Source organism: Chroicocephalus ridibundus, chromosome 1 (assembly GCF_963924245.1).
Source record: "Chroicocephalus ridibundus chromosome 1, bChrRid1.1, whole genome shotgun sequence".
Classification (NCBI taxonomy): domain Eukaryota; kingdom Metazoa; phylum Chordata; class Aves; order Charadriiformes; family Laridae; genus Chroicocephalus; species Chroicocephalus ridibundus.
In genome coordinates this window covers 21,495,290-21,516,370 of record NC_086284.1, presented here as the reverse complement: position 1 = coordinate 21,516,370, position 21,081 = coordinate 21,495,290, and the positions used below count along the sequence as shown (strand labels likewise).

Here is a 21,081-nt window from a genome sequence, read left to right as displayed (position 1 = left end):
TTGCAGTTCCCATTAATTATAGAGTCTTAATGTTCCCCTGTCAAAACTATTGCATGTTTTTTGTCTCAAAACTATGAGCTCGGTAGCAACAAGGCATCGGGTCCTTGCTTGAGTTATTCTGTTGCAATAGTCCTTGCATATCTGCTAGCGATGTGTCATCAGTAGCATGTGAAGCGAGAATGGAGGGGCCCAAATGACAAGATGGCTATCGCCAAAGACATTGCCAGCTTTGGTCAGAGTATCATAGAAACGCAGAATCGTTTGAGGTTGGAAGGGAGCGCTGAAGACCATCTAGTCCAATCCCCTCACTCAGAGTCACCTAGAGAGGTGGTTGATGCCCCATGCTAGTCAGTGTTTAAGAGGCATTGGGATAATGTCCTTAATAACATGCTTTAACTTTTGGTCAGGCAGTTGGACTAGATAATTGTTGTAGGGCCCTTCCAACTGGAGTTGGAAGTTGGAAGTACTCTGTTCTGTTCTAATTACAGCGGGTTGCTCAAGGCCTTTTCCAGGTGGGTTTCGAATATTTCCAAGGATGGACACTGTGGAACCTCTCTGGGCAACCTGTTACAGTATTTGACCACCTTTGTAGTAAAGAAATAAAATAAAAAACTCCATTCAAGTGTATTTCACTTCATAGAATCATAGAATTATATGAAGTGAAATACACTTGAATTGTATTTCAGTTGTGCCCATTGCCTCATGTCTCCCAACTCAAATTCAGCTCAAAAAAGAGGAAAGTGCAAAGAGTTTCTACAGAAGTAGAAATTTAAATTAATTTGGAAAGCCCAAGAACGCACAAGTCAGCATGAGGATGACTAAGTGCTGGCACAGGTTGCCTGGAGAGCTTGTGGAATCACCGTCCTTAGAGGTATTCAAAGCTGTCTAGATGTGGTCCTGGGCTACTGCTTGAGCAGAGGGGTGGACAAGATGACCTCCAGGGGTCACTTCCAACCTCAACCATTCTGTGAAGAGCTTGGGAGCAGGTCTCTTATTTTCAGATGGGACCTTGTGTGACATAATCCTGGGATAGTGTATTTTGCAGTATCCTGTTTTGTCCTTTGCTTTTGAACGTTTTGTGAGTATCTGCTAGAGGAGTAGAAGAAATAATGGTGGAAAGCAGCTCACAATGTAAATATCACAACGTAAAAGTCAGGCCTGATTTAATTATAGAACTTCTTTAATAAATTAACATTGTCCTAGAAGACTTGGATTTAATTTTTTTTATGTAATGGCAATCATTTACAAGTTTCTTTCAGATTATTACAGCCGAAGTAGGCTGTTCTACTTTGAGCATTCTGTAACAGGCTTCTGTAAATATTATATTTAGGGCTTATACTTATATTCAAGGCTAAAGATGAGAAAACAAACAAAAAGGATGACTTGTCATTGCATGCTCTTGTATTGTTTAGCTGTGAACACGTCAGCTTTGTGCAGGTGCAAAAACTAAAACCTCTGCCTCACTTTTGAGGAGGAAAGCCTGTTGATAGGGATGCACGCTAAGCAAATCAAAATGTGATATGGGTACCACTGAAAAGTGCGCATCGCTAGATATGGGGCAGAGTAGCAAATTGAGTGACAGAGATCCTGCAACAGAAGAAACATGCGCTACTATCTTCTGCATCACTCAGTCTGTACTTTGCTAAAAATGTAGGGAAAAGTAGTAAATACTTACTTTTCTGAGTGAAGAGAACTTACTACTTTAGTAAGTTTATCTTGCAGTCTCTCTCTCGCTCTCTCCAGTCTCTCTCTCTCTTTTTTTTTTTAAGTTGCCCTTCAAAATACTTTCTCTAGGAATGCTTGCAATGCTGGGTGCATGGAATAAAAGCATAATAAAGTTATCATATGCATTTGATTTCTTACTGCAGTACTACATTGAAAGTTCTAGTAGGTGAAAATAAATTCCATCATTGCAGCCTGCTGTAGATAAATGTCAAATAGTTTTCTGAAACTGCTTCACTATTTATTTCACTTATTTAAAAAAAAAGAACCAACAAAAAACCCCTCCAAAACCCCCAAACTAGTCTGCTCACTTGTCGTAATGTTTTACTTTTTTCTTTCAAGTGACAGCAGAATGACAGCTTGACTGTATCTGTGCATACCTAGAGATTAATTTTCAGCATTGTTGTACGAGGATTTTATGGGTCTGTATTTTCAGGTGTTCCAAAAGTTACATTTTATAACTTTACTGAAACCTGAGACATGCCATGTTGTGACTTTTATTTTACAAAGACTATAGAATACCATGAAAAAAGAAGTGATTTCATGCTATTTTAACAGTGTCTTTATTGAAATACAAAGTTTCTGTGTCTGTTCAGGTTAAAAAGATGAGGAGTGTATAGGAAGTCATGTTTAAGCTTATTCAATTAAAGAATATGTTATGCTGCATAACCAAACTTATTTTTATAACTTTGGAGGTTAAATAGGTTGTTGGTGTCACTTAACAGAAACAACTTTTATTCACAGCGTGTTAGAACAGCACAAACTGACAAAAGAACAGTGGGAAGAAAGAATACAGAACTGGCATGAAGAGCACAGGGGAATGTTAAGGTAATTACATAAAAAATGTTCCAAGACCTTCCAGGTTTGCTGTTAGTATTAAGATGTATTTTGGGAAGCAGCATATTTGTTTGGAAACTGCTTTCTTTCATTACGACCAGGGTAGGCAGTTATCAGAAACTTTCATGAAAGCTTCAATGAGGGTTGAGTTTCCAATTAGGTTATTGGCTTGCCTACATGATAAGGTTGTCAACTGCCTTTGTCCACAGTTGCCTGCCTCTAAAATATATTTAGTATTTCTTTAGCTCACGGGTTGAGAAGACAAAGTGTGATGATTAGACTGTACTTGGGTGTACTACAAGTACCTGAGTCAATGTATGCATGCATTTGAGAGAGAGGTTTAATTCCTAACTAAATTTTACACTAACTAGTTTTTCTGCAGTTCCCTTATTCTTACAGTGTACTTCTGATTTGTCTACACTATGCCATTTTTTCCCCTTCTTTCATCAGGGAAGATTCTATGATGGAATACCTTAAGATAGCACAAGACTTGGAAATGTATGGAGTCAACTATTTTGAAATAAAGAATAAAAAAGGAACTGAATTGTGGCTAGGAGTCGATGCTTTGGGTCTGAATATTTATGAGCATGATGATAAGTAAGTGGCTAATACTCATTTTGCAGTCTATCCTAAGAGATCCTATCTGAGATTATACAAAAAGCAGCTTATTTTGTGTTCGATAAAATTTAGCAAAACAGGTTCTCAAAGACCTTTTAATCTATGTAAAAGATAGAAAAAGAGAGATAGATGTTAACTGCCAGAATATTTGAATTTAAAAGATTAAATAGGGATGTAAAAGAAGGGAAAGGAAGGACAGTTCTGTTCGAAACTTAAATTTATGTTGCTTAATATGGATGTATGATAGCTAAACCATCTTTATATGGTTTCTTTCTGTACTTTTCACTCCCTCAAGTCTTCCTCTTCAGTCAGGATGAAAAGGACATTGAGAAGCTGAGCAACATATTTAATGAGAAACGTTCTGTAAGAGCAGTGACTAGGATTGTAGCTGTTAGAGCATGAAGAACTTTGGTATCTAAAAGTGAAATCTTTCAGATATCAAAGAAAATAGATGAATCTTGTGCCCCGATGAAGAGATCAAATATTCTGTCCTACTTGAAGAGGGTAAAGCTGAAATGTACAAAACTTGAAGAATCTGAAAACAGAACAACAGACTTATTCTTTTATTTCTTTCCAAAACACTTATTAGTAGTATCTGATGTCAACAGTCCTTTCCCAGTGATTTGAAGTTAAACATGATGTTTCAAACACCAGGTAACGGCTGTGAGCTGAACTGAAACTCAATGCTCTTTGATTCATATACTCTGTAACAAAATTCTCTAAGCCTTAATTGCCATTAGATGGCAATATAACTCCTGAACGAAGGATATATTCAGAAAATTTTCAGATCAGATTAAATGATCAACCAATTTTTGGTATTCTTTAACACCTGATAGTTAGCAATCAAATATTTAAACATTTTCTCATGCTTGTAATTAAGATAATATGAATTGAAAAAATGTTCTGTGCTCATGGAGAAAAATATTTACAATTATGCAGCTGGTGCGTAACATTGTAATGGTTTCTGAACTGAATTTATTTTACTTAAGATGCAAGGGAAATAAATTTTAACTTGAACTTTAGAAATGTAAGAGCACACATCTTGCATCTGAGTTAAACCGAAGTACAGCATTGCTGAAGGCTAATTTAATTTCAGTCTCTGAAATGTCAGACTTTTCTCAAATTTAAATAGTTATTCTTTTCAGTGAAAATAAAATTATCAATAGGTTATAAAGAATCAGTACATGATTGTGATGTTTAGCATCTATTTAATCCTAGTAGAATAAGTCACATATCTAAATTCCTTCTGTTACAGTGCCATGTAATTTATTCATTATCTAATTTAGTCATTTGATGGAATAATGTGTTTAAAAAAAAATAAAAAAATTGTCTAGCAAAATATGCTTGAATTGTTGTTTTGTAAATGTAACTGTGATAGTGAAAATGGTACGGAGTTAAGACTTAGTGGACATAAATAAAGTGCACACCTTTGCTGCTTCTAATGAGAACTTTTTCTCTTTGAAGGCTGACACCCAAGATTGGTTTTCCTTGGAGTGAAATAAGAAACATCTCTTTTAATGACAAAAAATTTGTCATAAAGCCAATTGACAAAAAGGCCCCTGTAAGTAGTGCGTAGAATAGTATGCCTTTGTATATGAAGAGATTTCAGCCTGCAGGGACTTGGCGTTATGGCATGAGTAAATATTTTGTGACATTTATTATTCTTGAATAGTCAGTAACCAAAAGGAAATTTTCATTGTCATACTGTGGTATGTTTATTTTCTCTCTTTTCGTTCTACTTGATACTTTTAAGATTTCTACCTTTTTTTTTTTTTTTTTTAATTTAAATCAACTAATATTTTGTATTTTGTGATGTGTTGAAAAGCCACAGTGTAAGATGCTAAATTCTCTGGCCCTCACCTCTGGGTTTTTTTTTTTTTTTATTAGAGCAGCATGTTTCATGAGACTTTCTAGGTCAAAACTCTTCAGAAATAGAGTAAGAGATTAGTCTCACTTTTTTAGAAGTTTAAATAAATAATTTCATGTAAACTAGCTAGCCTCTACATGGAGGACTCCCTGTGTAATTTTGAATTTATCTTGCAAGTTCCTGACGCTAACTAAGTTTATAGATCATGGTGTTGTATTGCTCAGAGGATGAATGTTAAAATACTTTAAGTTTAAATTTAACATGTAATACTTGTAAGTTTAAATGCAAGCAGGCAGTAATGCTTTGTGTTTTGTCACAACTGTATTTTTAGATTAATGGATGTGCTGCCATTATTTTTGCTAGGATTTTGTTTTTTATGCACCCCGTCTGAGAATTAACAAGCGAATTTTGGCACTGTGTATGGGAAATCATGAATTGTACATGAGGAGGAGGAAACCTGATACAATTGAAGTGCAACAGATGAAGGCCCAAGCTAGAGAGGAGAAACATCAGAAACAATTGGAAAGGTAATTAACAAACTTCCATGAACCAGAAAAAATTCTTCTACCCTTTTAAGAAAACTAAGTCATAGAATATCAGACATCTTGGCATTCTAGAAAAGAGAGAGCTGCTTTTCTTTCTGTAATATATAAGCACGTTTGTGGACTGACATGGCTCACCTGTCTTAATAAAAAGCCGTATCTTTTTTTTGAGCTTTCAGCATAGTAATAGTAGCTGTAGTGTTGTTTCTCGTTATGTTTTTGTGAAACAGTCTTAACTCTCTGTTGCTTGATCCTTAGGGACTTTTATACTCTACAGGTGAACCTTTAAAGCAAGTTCAGTGAAGAATGTCATGGCTTACCTTTTGTATATTTAAAAAATACCGTTGCCATTTCTAGCCCAGATGAAACATCAGCCATGTCTAAAATGCAGGTATAATTGTGGATTTACCTAGTTGAACCATAACCAGGGTTGCTAATCAGTTCTGTTCATAAATTGTTTTTCTGTACAGTATTTTGAAACAGAAACTTTGTTGTTCTTGCATTTTTTGTAAACTGAATTTGAAATATTTAAAACTGCTTGCTTCTCTGCTAGCTGAGTAAACCGATAAATAGGCTATCGGCATCTTTAGAGTAGAATTTAATTTGTTTGAGGTTAAAAAAACCCTTTTACTGTTTGTTTTTTGGGTTTCTTTTAGGGCACAACTGGAAAATGAGAAGAAGAAAAGGGAGATAGCAGAAAAGGAAAAGGAAAGAATAGAGCGTGAAAAGGAAGAATTAATGGAACGCTTAAGACAAATTGAGGAACAAACAATGAAAGCTCAGAAAGGTGAGCTCTTACTGGTACCAGATTTCTTATATCTGATGACAATGTTTAGTTCAGTTAGGTAGTTCAGTTCCACAGTTCTCTTGGTATGGGTGAGTGTTTTGTTTGGTTTTTTTAATTTATTTCACTAATAATAACAAGAATTTAGTGGTGTATTATTTAAGAGAGATTCTTTTTCAATGTTAAGAGTTAAAAGATGGTGTGCATGCATATGGGTGTATATTTGTAATACAAAACCAATTCCTAATATAGCAAAAGTTTAAATTTTCTTGAATAAAAAGGAAATTAATGCGTACACAGTTCAACCTAGAGTTATGAAATGCTTAAAGTGCTGAAAACCTGGAGCTGGAGGGAGCAGGAACGTTAGAGAAGATGATTCAAAGTACTTCTAGGATTTTGTTGAATTAAGCTTTTCATTTGGAAATTCCTTGTTCCTTCATTTTCCTATTCGCTTGTAAGATTTGAGAATTTTAAAATCAAAATCTTGTTAGATTTTAGGGAATATAGTTTCAGCAGTCATGGTTCTTTGTGTTGAACCACCCTGCAGAGTCCCTGCCTCCACTACTTCCCAGTCCCTCCTCTTCGTGTTCTTCTTTTGCTTCAGGTTTGGTTCACATTCATAAAAATGTTGTTCCTGTCTTCTGTTCATAACTGTTGGCTTCAGGCACAATAGAGAGAATCACTGACTAAATCTATGCAAATAAATGACGTATGCCTGGCACTGTTCTCCAGCTCTGCCCCTGCATTTTTTCAGTCTTTCAATGCAGAACAGGTTGGACGCATCTAGGCAGGTAACACATGAATTGTGCCCTGGAGTTGTTAAAGGGACAGCAGTTTAGCCCAGGACAAAACAGTGTCAGGGTGATTCTAAAGGTTTAACAATGTACACTTTCTCATAACCCTTGTAAGCAATATAGCCTAATTTCTGTTGCAATACATAATGTTCATGTGTTGCCCTTTTTTTAGCATTCTGTTCACATATGGAAAAGTGTTTATATAAATGGTGTCTGCGTTCTTGTAGTTGACCTGGTAGTTAAGCGTTCTCCGTCTTCATGGAAAGATTTTGTTTCAGTAGCATTTTTAAATATTTATGCATTTTATTTAATTTTCTAAGTACTGCATTTGTGCCACTCCACATAGTTAAATGAGACCTACTTAAAACTACAAGTGCAAAGATGAAGCATGTGTCAGCATACCTGTGGAAATGCTTTTTTAGTATCAAAGCATATGGTGAAGGGCAAATGGATCATTGCAATAACTGAGTGGTTTTTTAGGTGAAGGAATCTATGGCAGCTGTGCTATACAAAAACATGGTGGAAAAGTTATTAGAATCAGCAAGGAACTTCTGAAAGACTTTTTTCATAGGAACTTAATTTTGCACATCAGAGGAGCGTATTTTGCCTGTGCAAATCTTACCTCGCATTACTGGTTTCGTTCAGGGTTCTGCCCTTCAGATAGCAATATTTTGCGAACCAGGCAGTTAGACAACTATTATACCTCCCTTGATTTAAAATGTTCCTGTTTGCATCTTTCTGGCTCTGTTCTACAGAGAATTTTTCTGACACTTCCAATGGGTCTTAGGTCATTTTGCTGGAGGCACGCACCTAAATTGCCTGTAGCAATTAAGGAATCTTGGTCAGGCATTTCAGTAGAGTAGAAGAGGTTTTCTTAGGTTTTTTTACTGTAAGAGAGTTTGATTTAATGTATCTAAAAATCTCAATAGTAAGAGTGAGGGTGTATGTGCATGTATATGTACGTATATTTGGGTGTTTAGTTTTATCAGTGAGGTGATAATTTTCTGAAACACTGGGCTGTTGGAACAGTCAGGTGAGATGAAGTATATCCAAAGTATGTCTTAAAGAGAGGGGGAGAAAAAAATCAGATGTGGAGCATAGCTTCAGGTAACAAGCTCAACAACTCTTCTTAGCTTAAGGCAGCCTTGTAAATATTTGTCAGCTTTCTAGGTTACTTTATTTTGAGTGTGTTACAGCTGTTATCTGTGTTGCATATGAAGAAGAGCTAGGCAGTGATATCTTGTCTGCAAATTTTCCTTTTGCAGAGCTAGAGGAACAGACTAGAAGAGCTCTAGAACTGGATCAAGAACGAAAGCGTGCAAAAGAGGAAGCAGAGCGCCTGGAAAAAGAGCGTCGAGCAGCTGAAGAAGCTAAAGCTGCTCTAGCCAAGCAGGCAGCTGATCAAATGAAGAACCAGGAGCAGCTAGTAAGAAGCTTTTAACCCTGTTTTGAAACAAATGGAAAAAGATAATTGAAAATGTAGCCTTTATTCTTGGTTTTATCTCTTTTTGTCAAGTGGACAAGTACATTGCAACACAGCTAAAAGTATGTGAAATATCGTTACAGATAGTTCTGGGAACTTCTTTAGAAAGCTACATTAGATTTGCCACTTCTTGCCAGAAAAAAACCCCAAACTCTGGAGCTGTAGGAAATTAAATGATGAAGTAGACATTTCAGACTGACAACACTCACTACATTCTCTTTCCAATAGTGTCAGGTTTATCCAGGTGAGAACAAGAGTAGCTTCCTTCTGCAGTCCACTGGGAAGCCTGTTTTCTGAGGCAGGTCTGTTCTGAAGCTTGATGGTGATGGTGGGGAGTTGGTGACACTGTGGTTTGGGTGGTTTTTTTTTTTTGTTTGAGGCTTTTTGTTGTTGGGGTTTTTTTTTATTCCCTATTTCCAGCATTTACAATATCTTCTCACGTTCTCTACTAGACTACTTCTAATTCAAGATTTGTGCATAATAACTGAGAAAGGCACGAAAATAGTAGAAGAAATTATTTCACAACTTCTGATCTTCTGTAAATTTAGCACACAATTCTGAAGGCAAGATTTAGCTTAATAGTACTGAGATTATGATCCAGAATCATAATCCTATTGGTGGAACCATTAAAGTTGTATTAAACTGAAATGATCCCAAATGCTATTTGTAACTACAGCTTGCTCTTTCCCAGAAAGCTTTGGAATTGCAGAGGATAATTTTTTTTTTTTCCTGGACTTAATTCCATCAGGCAGGAGTACTGATTCATTCCCTCTGTCGTGTATGCTTAAAATTTCTATTTTTAGCAGAGAACTGATGGATGGTAACTAACTCTTTTCAAGTTGTATCACAGCAAAGGCTCTGCTTTCTTCCACTGCAGAGCCAAAATGATACCAAATTAAAACTTCTACTTCATTTTTTTTTTGTTTGTTTCAGGCAGCAGAACTCGCTGAATTCACCGCCAAGATTGCACTTCTAGAGGAGGCCAAGAAAAAGAAAGAAGAGGAAGCCTCAGAATGGCAGCACAAAGTAATGGGCTCATGCTGTGTGAAGTCAGAACTTCAAAGAAACTAAGGGAGATGAGTGCGGAAATCCCACTGGAAATCCATGGGGTTGAATCTGTCTCTTTCCCTTAGGCTTCAGAGAAGCCTTTCCTAAAAGTTTTTCTTCTCCAGTCTACTGAAGCCAGCCTGTACTTCTATTTAACCAATTTCTTAATATTAAATAGTCATGAAGGGGTTGAAATTCTCATCACAAAGGTATGGTCAAAAATTTGAAATGGCTTCCCTGTATATGGTGATGAAATAGATTGGAGCTTCGTGTTGGAAAAGAAAATACCTCAGGAGGGAGTTGTATAAAATCATGAGTGGTGGTGAAAAGGTGAACCAGAACAATAACAAAGGCACGTCAAATGTAACTGCACAACAGTTTGAAGCAAAATAATATTTCTTTACAAAATGTGTAATTAGATATGGGATGTGAATAGTAATTGTGTGCACAGGTTCAAAAAGTGATTGAACAAATTCTTATAAGTTCCGGTTGAATAAAAAATTCAAAGACATCACCTTTGATTTAGGAAATCCCTGAGCCTCAAATGTCAGGAGGCTAAGAAAGTTGAAAAGCCATCACTATGGCTGCCCTATTCTCTCTCGTCTCTTGTCTACCGCTGGAAGTAGCTGGACTCCGGTACAGTTGGTTTTGAGTCCTGTCTTTTTTTTTTTTACCCTGTATTCCTATTTGACAGATTTCAGTACGTAAGCTTGTCGTGTCACTTAGAAAGGACAGTTCCCACGTGTCTGAAAACATCTCAAACATTTATTTTTATTTTTCTGACTATTCATAAATCATTTTAAAAGATGCTAAGTACTATTTACTATATTTAGGCTTTTGCAGCCCAAGAGGACTTGGAAAAGACCAAAGAAGAACTGAAATCTGTGATGTCTGCTCCTCCTCCTCCTCCTCCTCCCCCCCCACCAGTTATTCCTCCAACAGAGAATGAACACGATGAACATGATGAGAACAATGCTGAAGCCAGTGCAGAACTGTCTTCTGATGGTGTCATGAATCACAGGAGTGAGGAAGAACGGGTAACAGAAACGCAGAAAAATGAACGTGTTAAGAAGCAGCTCCAGGTAATGAAGATTCATGGTTGTATCGACGTAATTCAGGCTTTGGGCTTTCACTCTTTATTTGTCAGGAATCTCATTGAAATAATGGCGTGTCAAGGAAACAGCCTTTTTATCTATTACTATGTTTATTACTAATTTACCAACCCATATCATTCATAGTGTTCTAGAAGTGGAGTAGATAGAAAGATTGGTTATAAGATGGTGTTTTATACCTTAAAAGTATTAGTATGTTATGCATTGGCCAGTAAACATTTCTAATAATTATATAATGTCCAGGACACTGAATGTTAAAACTTAATGCTCTCCTTTCAATACTGAAATTTATTAAGTGGTATGAACACATGCTTGCTTAGTAGTATTTATGTTTATTTGCAGTTATTCACAGAGGTTGTAAATGTGAAAACTGAATTATGCCCATTTTGGATTAATCTTACTTCCCTGAAATGGAGCATTTCCTCCTAGACTAGTCTTACCCCTCAAAGTATAATAATCTATGTTAGTGGTAACCCTTTGCCTTGTTATGAAATGTCTATTTGGGAAGGAAATAAAAGCTGCTTCTTTTTCTGGCAGCAAAATCTTAGTAGCACGTATGTGTAATATCCTTTCTGCTTGGCCAATCACTGAACATGATCAGGGAGATAAACAAGATCTGTCTTCAGTCAAGCAGAAATTGAAAAATAAGGTCATTCTCCTGCTTTATCCTGCTGTTCCTATTCTTCTGTGCATGTTATGGTATGAGGCCTTTTTGTTTTGTTAGTTTGATGCCCACGTTTATGTAAGGAAGGAATCCTATACTCCTCTTTCCCTCTGCGGTCTTTCTGATAGACCTCACAACTTGAGTTATTGAACAGCACAACAAGCGTTTCATAGGTTGGCATTCGAGAAATCCTTATCCCAGTTGCAGAATAACCGTTAACAGAAATTCCAGAATCATGCAAAGACTAGTCAAAGCACTTAAATGCAAATATTTTGTTCAACAGGCTTTAAGTTCTGAGTTGGCTCAAGCCAGAGATGAAACCAAGAAAACACAAAATGATGTCCTTCACGCTGAGAATGTTAAAGCAGGCCGTGATAAGTACAAGACTCTTCGACAAATCCGACAAGGCAATACAAAGCAGCGTATCGATGAGTTTGAAGCAATGTGAGAGCTGTTACTTTGCATATATGTTCCTCGTAAAGCTGAACCACCAACAGAGAAAAAAAGCAGGCCTTTGCAGATTTGATGGATTGCACCCCACTTTGCCAAAGCACTTAATACCAGTTTGACTACAGTGGCTAGAAGACAAATTTAGGGGAAGCTATTCAACAGTAAGGCAGTCTGTCGTCCCTAGGCTTTTGGAGGGGGGAGGGTGTGGAGAATAATAGCAGGTTTTTCCCCCATCATGTTTTCAGTTTCATTGTTTCATGTTTTTTTTCTTTGGAAACTGATGTGAAGTATATGCTGACTGACAAGTGTATGTATTGCTTAAACATTAAGAAATAGAAAGAAGAATGGAACTGAACATAAACTGGATAGGTACTATTTCAGTATGAAGTTTGAAATTACATTTTTTCAATGTAGCTACACCATTAAGAGTTTGACATTGCTGACTTTGAGTTTTGTTTTTTTTCCTCCCAAGTGAAATTCTTTGGTGTTTCATGTCCTGTCATCATTGATGGTTTTCTTTGCCTACCTGTTCACAAAGGTCTGGATGGCAGGTGGTAGTTCCAGGAAGTATTTTTAAATGGAACACTACCTGTGGGCAGCACGTGGCTGCTGATAGGCTTGAATTAAGTATTGCTTTTCCTAGGTGATTCTTTTAGATGCACAAAATGTTCTAATGCAGCAAAGGGGAAAAAAAAACCCCACAAAAACAAAGCTTCATGTGCTATTTGCTTGTAATTATTTTATTTGCAGTAAGGAGACCTGGACCTTTCTGGCAAGGGAGCATATGAAAACATCAGTCCCAGGGAGGGGACAGTATCCTACCTCACTACTATATACATGATGACTGGTCCTTCAAACACCGTGAAAAAAAACTGTTTAAATTGACTATCACTACACCGTGATATCATAGAATGCTAGGAGCCCTTACTCCTAGGATTTTGTTTTACTTTAAAGTGGATTTATAGTGCTAAATACTGTCTAACTGCCTTTTGTTGAGTTTAAATTGTAAAAGCATCTTGTGTGTTTTAAAGCTGTAACCTGTCACTGGTATACTATCTCCTGGGAGGGGTGTAGAATGTGTGTGTGAGTTAGGCTGTTTTGGGGTTTCCAAATACAAAATGAAAGTTCCCAGAATTGGAGTAAAAGTGTCTGTAGCTTCAGTTTTTGGTGAAGCTAGTATTTTAATTGTCATATCTGATGTCAGATCATTGTTATTAACTCCTTTCCCTCTTGAAAAGGAGACCTGCTTTTTTGAGAAATTTGCTTAGAAATTGAACTTTAGAAATAACTTCAGTTAATGTGGACTGCAGTTATTTACCCTGTTACAGTACCCTAGTAAATATCCACAGTGGAAGAACCCTGCTTTCTCTGAGGATGGTTCAGCTCTTTTCTGTTTGATATTATGCACTCATAAATTTACACTTACCTATTAAAATTTGCCATTTTATTAAACATTTTTTTTCATGCACAATAGATTTAAATTTCTTATGAACAGTCCTACTAAGTGTTTTTGGTTTGTTTTTTTTTTTTTAATTTTGTGGAGTTAAAGGTTGGCTATGTGGGGTGACATCATGAAAATAAAATAAAGATACATTAATATATTTTTGGTTTGTGGGCCTAAACATATCTGGTTGACCTTGAAGACTGATGCGCAGATGGTGTGCACGTGCTTCAAAATGCTGCTTGGTGGAAGCTGGTGTTTCTACTTGCAGTGCATTGTAAGAACAGTTTTTTGTTTCACAGGCTTCATACGCTGAAGCTTAAGCAAATTTCTGAAGTATTCGAACAGTTTGCCATAGCAGGTGAAATACTGTGCTTCCAGTGAGTTTTCATTTTTCCCTGGAAAGTGTGCACTAACACTGATACATCAGTTTCAGTGCTGCGAAAAAATACCAGTAAAGTTTGCTGTTCATACAATATATAGAGTAGGGCTAAATGGATTAGATCCATTTATAAAGCTGTGTGCTTTTTTTTTTTTTTCTAAACAACCAGGAACAACCATTTGTAATACGGATTTTCACAATGAACAAAGTGGTAATAGCTGCTGTCACCAGCAGTTGGGAACACTTACTGGTGCGGAAATACTAAGAATACATTTAATGATTACTTGGTGAAGTAATTTTCCACATGCTTTTTCCTTTAGCATCATGTTTTGTGTTGTACAATTAAGCTACAATTACATCTACTATTTTGGATAACATTCATTGGTTAACAATAAAGAGATACAGTTAATTTCTCTGAGGTCCATTGTTGTTATTTAATGTACTTTTTTGACAGCTCTGCTAAATGCACTGTAATAGCCTTTTTCCAGACCAGCGTACAAATTTTGACCATCTGTTGTTTCACACTCTGGTCAAAAATTTTTAAAAAAATATATATATTTCAAATTGTATCCTTAGAGAATGGTACTCTGCTTAAGAAATTAACCACATACAGTTGGGAGGAAGCACTGGTGCTTGTCAGTTCAAAACAGGATGTGAATCATCAGCGCAAATTGACTTTCTTGAGAACAGAGGGTAATTTTGCCACATAAGATCTCTAATGTAAGAACTTTCAATCACTGCCTACATATTCCTTAGCCCCACGTTAAGTGAAATTTAGTTTAATAGGTCAAGTCTTAAGCGTTGAGAAACTTCGATGTGTTTTTTTGGTATCGCACATCATAGTGGACAGTGCTGTCAAATATATGCTTTATGTAATGGCAAGTTCATGGGCTTCTAATATGCTTGGAGATGGAAGGAACAGTCCCATATAAATAGGTATACAAATTAATCTGCTAAGCAGCACTCACGTAAATTAGACCTCCTCTCAGGTGACATTCCATTCTATCTTGTACTTGTTTGGCCTTGCACTCAATACAAGCACGTGACCCTTTTTGTTACTCCGCATGGCAGAATTGCTATGATGAACATGTGTACTTGATTCTTCTTTACTGTGCATATTTCTAGTTTGATACTTTTCTTGGAGGCCCTCCTGCTGAAGCATTAGATTTGAGGTTTCTCGTTAGTTAGAGAGCTGCTGCTTGGGCATCACAGAATAGTAGGGGTTGGAAGGGACCTCTGGAGATCATCTAGTCCAACCCCCCTGCCAGAGCAGGGTCACCCCGAGCAGTCTGGACAGAAACACATCCAGGCAGGTTTTGAATGTCTCCAGAGAAGGAGACAACTCCACCTCTCTGGGCAGCCTGTTCCAGTGCTCTGCCACCCTCAAAGTAAAGAAGTTTTTCCTCATGTTGAGATGGAATTTCCTGCATTCCTGCTTGTGCCTGTTGCCGCTTGTCTTGTTGCCAGGCACCACTAGAGTCTGGCCCCATCTTGACACCTGCCCTGTAGATATTTATAAGCATTGATGACATCCCTTCTCAGTCTTCTCTTCTCCAGTCTAAACAACCTCAGGTCTCTCAGCCTTTCCTTGTAAGAGAAGTGCTCCATTCTCTTGATCGTCTTTGTAGCCCTCTGCTGGACTCTCTCCAGGAGTTTCCTGTGTTTCTTGAACCGGGGATCCCAGAACTGGACACAGTACTCCAGATGTGGCATTACCAGGGCAGAGTAGAGGGAGAGGATGACCTCCCTGGACCTGCTGGCCACACTCTTTTTAAGGCGCCCAAGGATACCATTGGCCTTCTTGGCCTCAAGAACACATTGCTGTCTCGTGGTCAGCTTGTCCACCAGGTCTCTTTCCACAGAGCTGCTCTCCAGCAGGTCAGCCCCCAACCTGTAGTGGTGCATGGGGTTGTTCCTCCCCAGGTGCAGGACTGTAGCTGAACTCCTTCCTAGTTGAAGGCCTTTGAACTTCATTAGGTTCTTCTCTGCCCAACTCTCCAGCCTGTCCACGTCTTGCTGAATGGCAGCACAGCCTTCTGGTGTGTCAGCCACCCCTCCCAGTTTTATGTCATCAGCAAACTTGCTGAGGGTACAGAGCGTACCTCTGTCCCCTCATCCAGGTCATTGAGGGATATGTTGAACAAGACTGGATCCAGTACTGACCCCTGGGGTACACTGATAGCCATAGGCCTCCAACTGGACTCAGCGCCGCTGATCACAACCCTCTGAGCTCTGCCATTCAGCCAGTTCTCAATCCACCTCACTGTCCACTCATCTAACCCACGCTTCCTAAGCTTCCCTATGAGGATGTTACGGGAGACATGGTCAAAAGCCTCGCTGAAGCTGGGGTAGGCAATGTCCACTGCTCTCCCCTCATCTACCCAGCCATAGAAGGCTCTCAGATTGGTCAAGCATGTTTTCCTCTTGGTGAATCCATGCTGACCACTCCCGATAACCTTCTTTTCCTCCACGTGCTTAGAGATGAGCTGGCCTGTAACTTCAGAATATCGTGCTTGAAAGGGGAGGTAAGTGCTTTGAAAGGATTTTTTTTTAAAATATGCTCTTGAGGTGGAGAGAAAAGGATTCAAAATAGTGCGAGTTTTACAGGCCAGACTAATACAATCCCCCAGAATGCCTCGACACGAAAGAAGATATTCTATCTTCTGGAAGTAGTCCCCTCTCCACATCAAAACCTACATTTTCTGTTGGTTGTACTCTTCGAGTGTATGTTTCTTGTGTACTCTGTTTATTTTGTCCAAAACGGAACAACCTAGTTTGGAAAGCATTATTGTGCTTTTGCCTCTTCTTAAAACATGTTCTCTAGGGCTGCTCAAGTAACCTGCGTAAGCGCCGCTGAGGAAAAAGGAGGTTTGTTCCAAATGAAATGCTTTAAACTTCTGAGGAGAAAGTACCTTGAATATATTTTCTTAATTTTTGTAAAGAAAGAACAGAGGTTAAAATGGTTAGTTAAAACTTTTGCTTTGGAAAAGGAATTTTCATGCAAGCACTTTCCGTGTCTGTTCACATGTGGGTCATCTAAAAAGTCTTGTTCTCCCCAAGCCATCAGATTCGTTTCAAGAATCAGGGATTTTAACAAAAGGTGGTGCATCCCAGTGGGACGATGCTGTTGATGCTAGTGTTCAGAAAGGTACTTTCTAGGTAAAAATATCAATGTAAGAAAATTGGAAGGTTCCTTACACGAGAGCAAAGTTCACTTATTAATAGAAGCTGTCTCATACACATAACGTAACGTGTCCTGGCCGGGCGTATGATTTTCCTGGAAAATGTGATGTCGATGGATCAGCAAACAAACCGTGGTCATTTCTTTGGTCCCCCGAGAGCGTATTCCGTTGTTTGTGCTGAGAGATGGGCAGTACTCGCCTCCCGGCTGAAACGCCGGGTGAAGAGTAATGGTTCAGGACTATAAAGAAAAAAAACAACCACCCCAAAACCCCAAACAAAACCTTGTGGTGAGGTAGGATCCTTACCTGGCCCATTTCTTCACTTGGGGGGAGGACTCCTTTTCCGTGCACTGTTGGCAGCGTCTATAAACACCGTGTGTGACCAATAATTTGTTTAGCAAATTCAACAGCCAACTTGTTGGAGGGAGTTGCACTTTCTCATTTCACGGAGCTGAGCCCGGATCTATAGGCGTAGGCCAGTTATCGGATTTTGGGTGGATTCATGGAGTCGGTCACTTGTGTTCGCTTTACTGCGTGCAGTTTGAGTTGATACATTGCTCCTTCGGAGTACGGTTAGATAAACTTTGACTTGTTTTGCTTTTTTCTCCCTTCACTGCGCAGGGATTGCTGACATACCAAATGTGGAGGTTTCATTTAATGTGAATGAAGTGGACGCACCAAAGCCCCCAAAACCTCCCCCCGAAGCTCCAATCTCAAACCATCAATTTTTTCACAAGAAGAGACCGCAGTATCTGCTGCAATATCCTAGATATTCAGGAAGAGACAGATTATGCCCACGTAGCTCATAGTTTAGGGAAAGACGGAGTTAGCAACGGGAAATGGAGCATTTGGAATTGCCGGGATTCCATTAGTTGTTTATATTGGCTTTTGTAAATAATGTGTCAGAGTGTTTGTGTTCCCAGCAGTGGGTTTAGGCGGCAGAAGAAGCGAGGGGAGATGGAAATGCACATCAAAGGAGACAGCCCGCTCGGTGCAAATATTCCTGAGGCACGTGGTGTGCCTAAGAGTTAATGTTCCCTGTGCTCTGCATAAGCGGATCAGGTGAAAACAGATCAAGCTCAGAGGTAGGACAATTGCATTGCTTTTTTTTTTTTTTTTTTTTGCTTGCTGGGGTTTTGGGTTCGTTTTTTTTTTTGTTTGCTTTTAAACTACCTTATTTACACAGGAGGAATTGCCGTTGTCTGAATATTTAGCTGAAGTCTTCCAGAGAGCCTGCCGCCCGGCACTAAAAGGTCTTGGAGTTCTTCAGGCCACGCGTACCCAGGCTGGCCTCTCTGTTGTAGCTTGCTGGATTCCAGCAGGAGACATCCTCTGCAGCCTGGTAATGTTGCCTTGGAGCGTGTCTGCCCTGACACGGCGAGGAGCGGTGTAGGTGCAGGGTTCCAGCGAGGCCCAGCCCCGGTGCGCCCCTGTGAAACAGCGATCGCCTCGCGGACGCTGAACTCTGCGGGATCGCGTATCGGCTCTGCCGCTCCCTGCGGCCTCGGCTTTCACGCTTCTTAATCGCCCTTGGTTTCTTCATTAAACCCGATACGGTATTTAACGTCTTCATCTATAACTTCAATAACATTCTACTAAACCGAGCTTCCAGTAAATGGTTGACTGCTGTGTCAAATGTTTTCTTAAAATACGTTACGCCGATGAGCTGAAATAGCCTAGCTTCACTTTTATTTAAGCAGCACTTCTGATTAATTAATAATCTCTATGAATATGGTAATTGCAGTCGTATTGCCAGAGAGAGATTCATTTGCATCGGGGCTGAAGCCAAAAACTTTTCTGCCAAGTGCACTTCGATCTCCAGCAGAGTAAGTTGCCAGTGTCTAAGGTGACATCCAGAACACATGGACCAGCCGGTCCGGCCGCTGCTGCCTTTTGTGACTGCGAACTAATTAATTTACGTGTGAGTGAGCAGATTCGGCGTTTCGGGTTTGGGGACAGGACAGCAAGCTCATTCACACACATCAGAGAAATTTCTAAGAATGATTAAGAAATCTTCATGCCGTTAATGGGCACTTCTGCTGTACGCTTCCTGTCCCTGATAGTTTTTCTTCCGTTTAATTCCCATTTTGACTTCTTGGGTCTCTTCTCTGGCCAACAGCGTTTCGGGCATCCGTCTTGCTGCTGAGTGCCAGCTCTGCTTCTCTGTGCTGCTTCCAACAGCTCTTCCTCTTTCTTCTTTTGCGTTTGGGATCTTTCAGGGTTGTCTTCAACGAGGCCAGCTAACTCAGCACATTTAAATTTAGAGCTATTGTTGCTGCTTCTTGGAATTATCGGATTAATTTTGGCTACGTGTTCTCTTATCGGGCATGCATAATGTTTGCCACCCTAGAGAAGAAGTAACTGTACCGGCTAGTGACTAATTGCCAGTAGCATTCTGGAGAACAGAAAATGTCAGAACACAAGCATGTTAACGCATGCAGAAAACCGGGGAAGGTGGGAATCGCGGTGTTGATACCCATGAGGTTCACCTTTGAGCCCAGCAAACAAGGGAGCGGTGGGAGAGAAACTCCGTGCTTCCGTTGCGTCGCTCGTCCGTCGGGCTGGGCTGCCCAAGGGAAAGCGCTGGAACAGGACGGTTGCGCCCGCGCAGACGGCAGGTCCTGGATGTAAAAATACTAAAAAGAAAAAAAAAAAAAGCCAAACCACAAAATAGTTGACTTTTTCCTGTGGACTCATATTTTAAAGAGTTATGGTTGTAGCCCTGCCTGGCTCCAAACCTCGTCTGGCAGCAGCTGAACTCCGCTACAGCACCAGCGCGGATGTCTCTGGGGAGTTCGGTATCCAGCGGCTCTTCAGCCCCCCCTGACTTGAGGAAGCAGCGGCAGATGCGGGGGGAAGAGGTCTCTGACCTCTCTTCGCTTTCATATGGGGCCATGAGAACAAGTTCTGGAGAACCTTCTTTCTAGCGGTGACTCCTACACGCTTCAGGTGGCCCTCTTCGTACCTGTTGCTCCCAGTCTTTGAACTGGTTCTTGCTTCTCACCTTGCTTTACTGCTCTTGGCTTTTGGGGTTTTTTTCTTTTTCTTCCTTTTTTTTTTCCCCCTTGCTAGTGTGTCATGCCATTTATTTCATCTGAAGAATAGATTTGACTTTAGATCACTGAAGAGCTTTAATGCAATTAAATAACTTTGTTTCGGTCTGAGAATGCAAACGAAGGCAGGGAAGGAAGATGTTGCATTAATTATTAGTTTTAAAATATTGGCGGGGGGCGGGGGAGGCGGGGGGGAAGTTTAAGCCTTAAGACTTACCGAAAGAAATACGTTGCATTAGCTGAGTGCGTGGACTGCGGGGGGAAAGCAAGAGGCGGGCAGCTAGGGATGGCAAGGGAGAATTTTTCCCAAACTAAATTTATGGTAGCAAAGTACTTTGGTAAAATTCACCAGGCGCTTTATTTATTTGTTTATGGACATTTGCTGGAATCTTTAGAGAGCACTGGAGGAGAGGATACCGTATGTTTCTGTCTTCGGTCATATTTCCTTTAATTACTTCTGGTGTGGCTTATTCTATCGTTTTAAGAGTAAAAATGCCTTTTTCGTCCCCGGTGCTTTTGTAATAATTGTGTTTTGCCTGTGACGCTGCAACAAGCTTTGCAATCTGGAGCTTAATGGGACCATTTTCTAAGGGAAATGTAGTATAACTTGCTTTGCATTTAACTGAGCTTGATAATTTATACATATATATACCCATACATAAAAAAAAATATGTATATACAGCACAGTTAAAGTGGAGACGTCTCATAGAGTATGTGGTACCCGGCCTTGTAATGGCTGTATTAAAGTGAAATACACAAGTTGCTACTTATTTTTATGGACGCTTTGATCTTGACTAGTTTTAGAAAACAAGCTTTTTAAAGCTAACTGTGTTTAAATAATGATTTAAAACATATCGCAGCATGCAGGGCCGACATATTTATGGTTCAGTTTTGTCCTTGATAGCACAAACCGGATCTGTTTACCTGCGTGTTTGGTTTGATCCTCCTGCAAAAGCCAGTTGTTTCTGGGGATCTCTTAGCGCCAGGAAAAATGTCACTGGTTTCAGTGGTTCCTTCCCAGTCTACGGTTTCACTCGCTGCCAGAAGCCTGTTTCCCCCCCAGCCCCGGCCAGGAATTGCTGTCAGACTTTTAAAAACACCAG

At 39.4% G+C, this 21,081-nt stretch overlaps 1 protein-coding gene across 1 annotated transcript in view; it reads left to right on the top strand.

The window, feature by feature from the left end:
- Nucleotides 1-21,081, top strand: part of RDX (radixin) — a 50,780-nt gene that overhangs the window by 27,774 nt on the left and 1,925 nt on the right. The window contains exons 6-14 of the mRNA XM_063330640.1: nt 2,467-2,550; nt 3,010-3,156; nt 4,642-4,738; nt 5,408-5,571; nt 6,243-6,373; nt 8,430-8,590; nt 9,581-9,673; nt 10,528-10,776; nt 11,754-11,914. Of these exons, the coding sequence (XP_063186710.1) occupies nt 2,467-2,550; nt 3,010-3,156; nt 4,642-4,738; nt 5,408-5,571; nt 6,243-6,373; nt 8,430-8,590; nt 9,581-9,673; nt 10,528-10,776; nt 11,754-11,914 (1,287 nt within the window). The remainder of the gene's footprint in view (nt 1-2,466; nt 2,551-3,009; nt 3,157-4,641; nt 4,739-5,407; nt 5,572-6,242; nt 6,374-8,429; nt 8,591-9,580; nt 9,674-10,527; nt 10,777-11,753; nt 11,915-21,081) is intronic.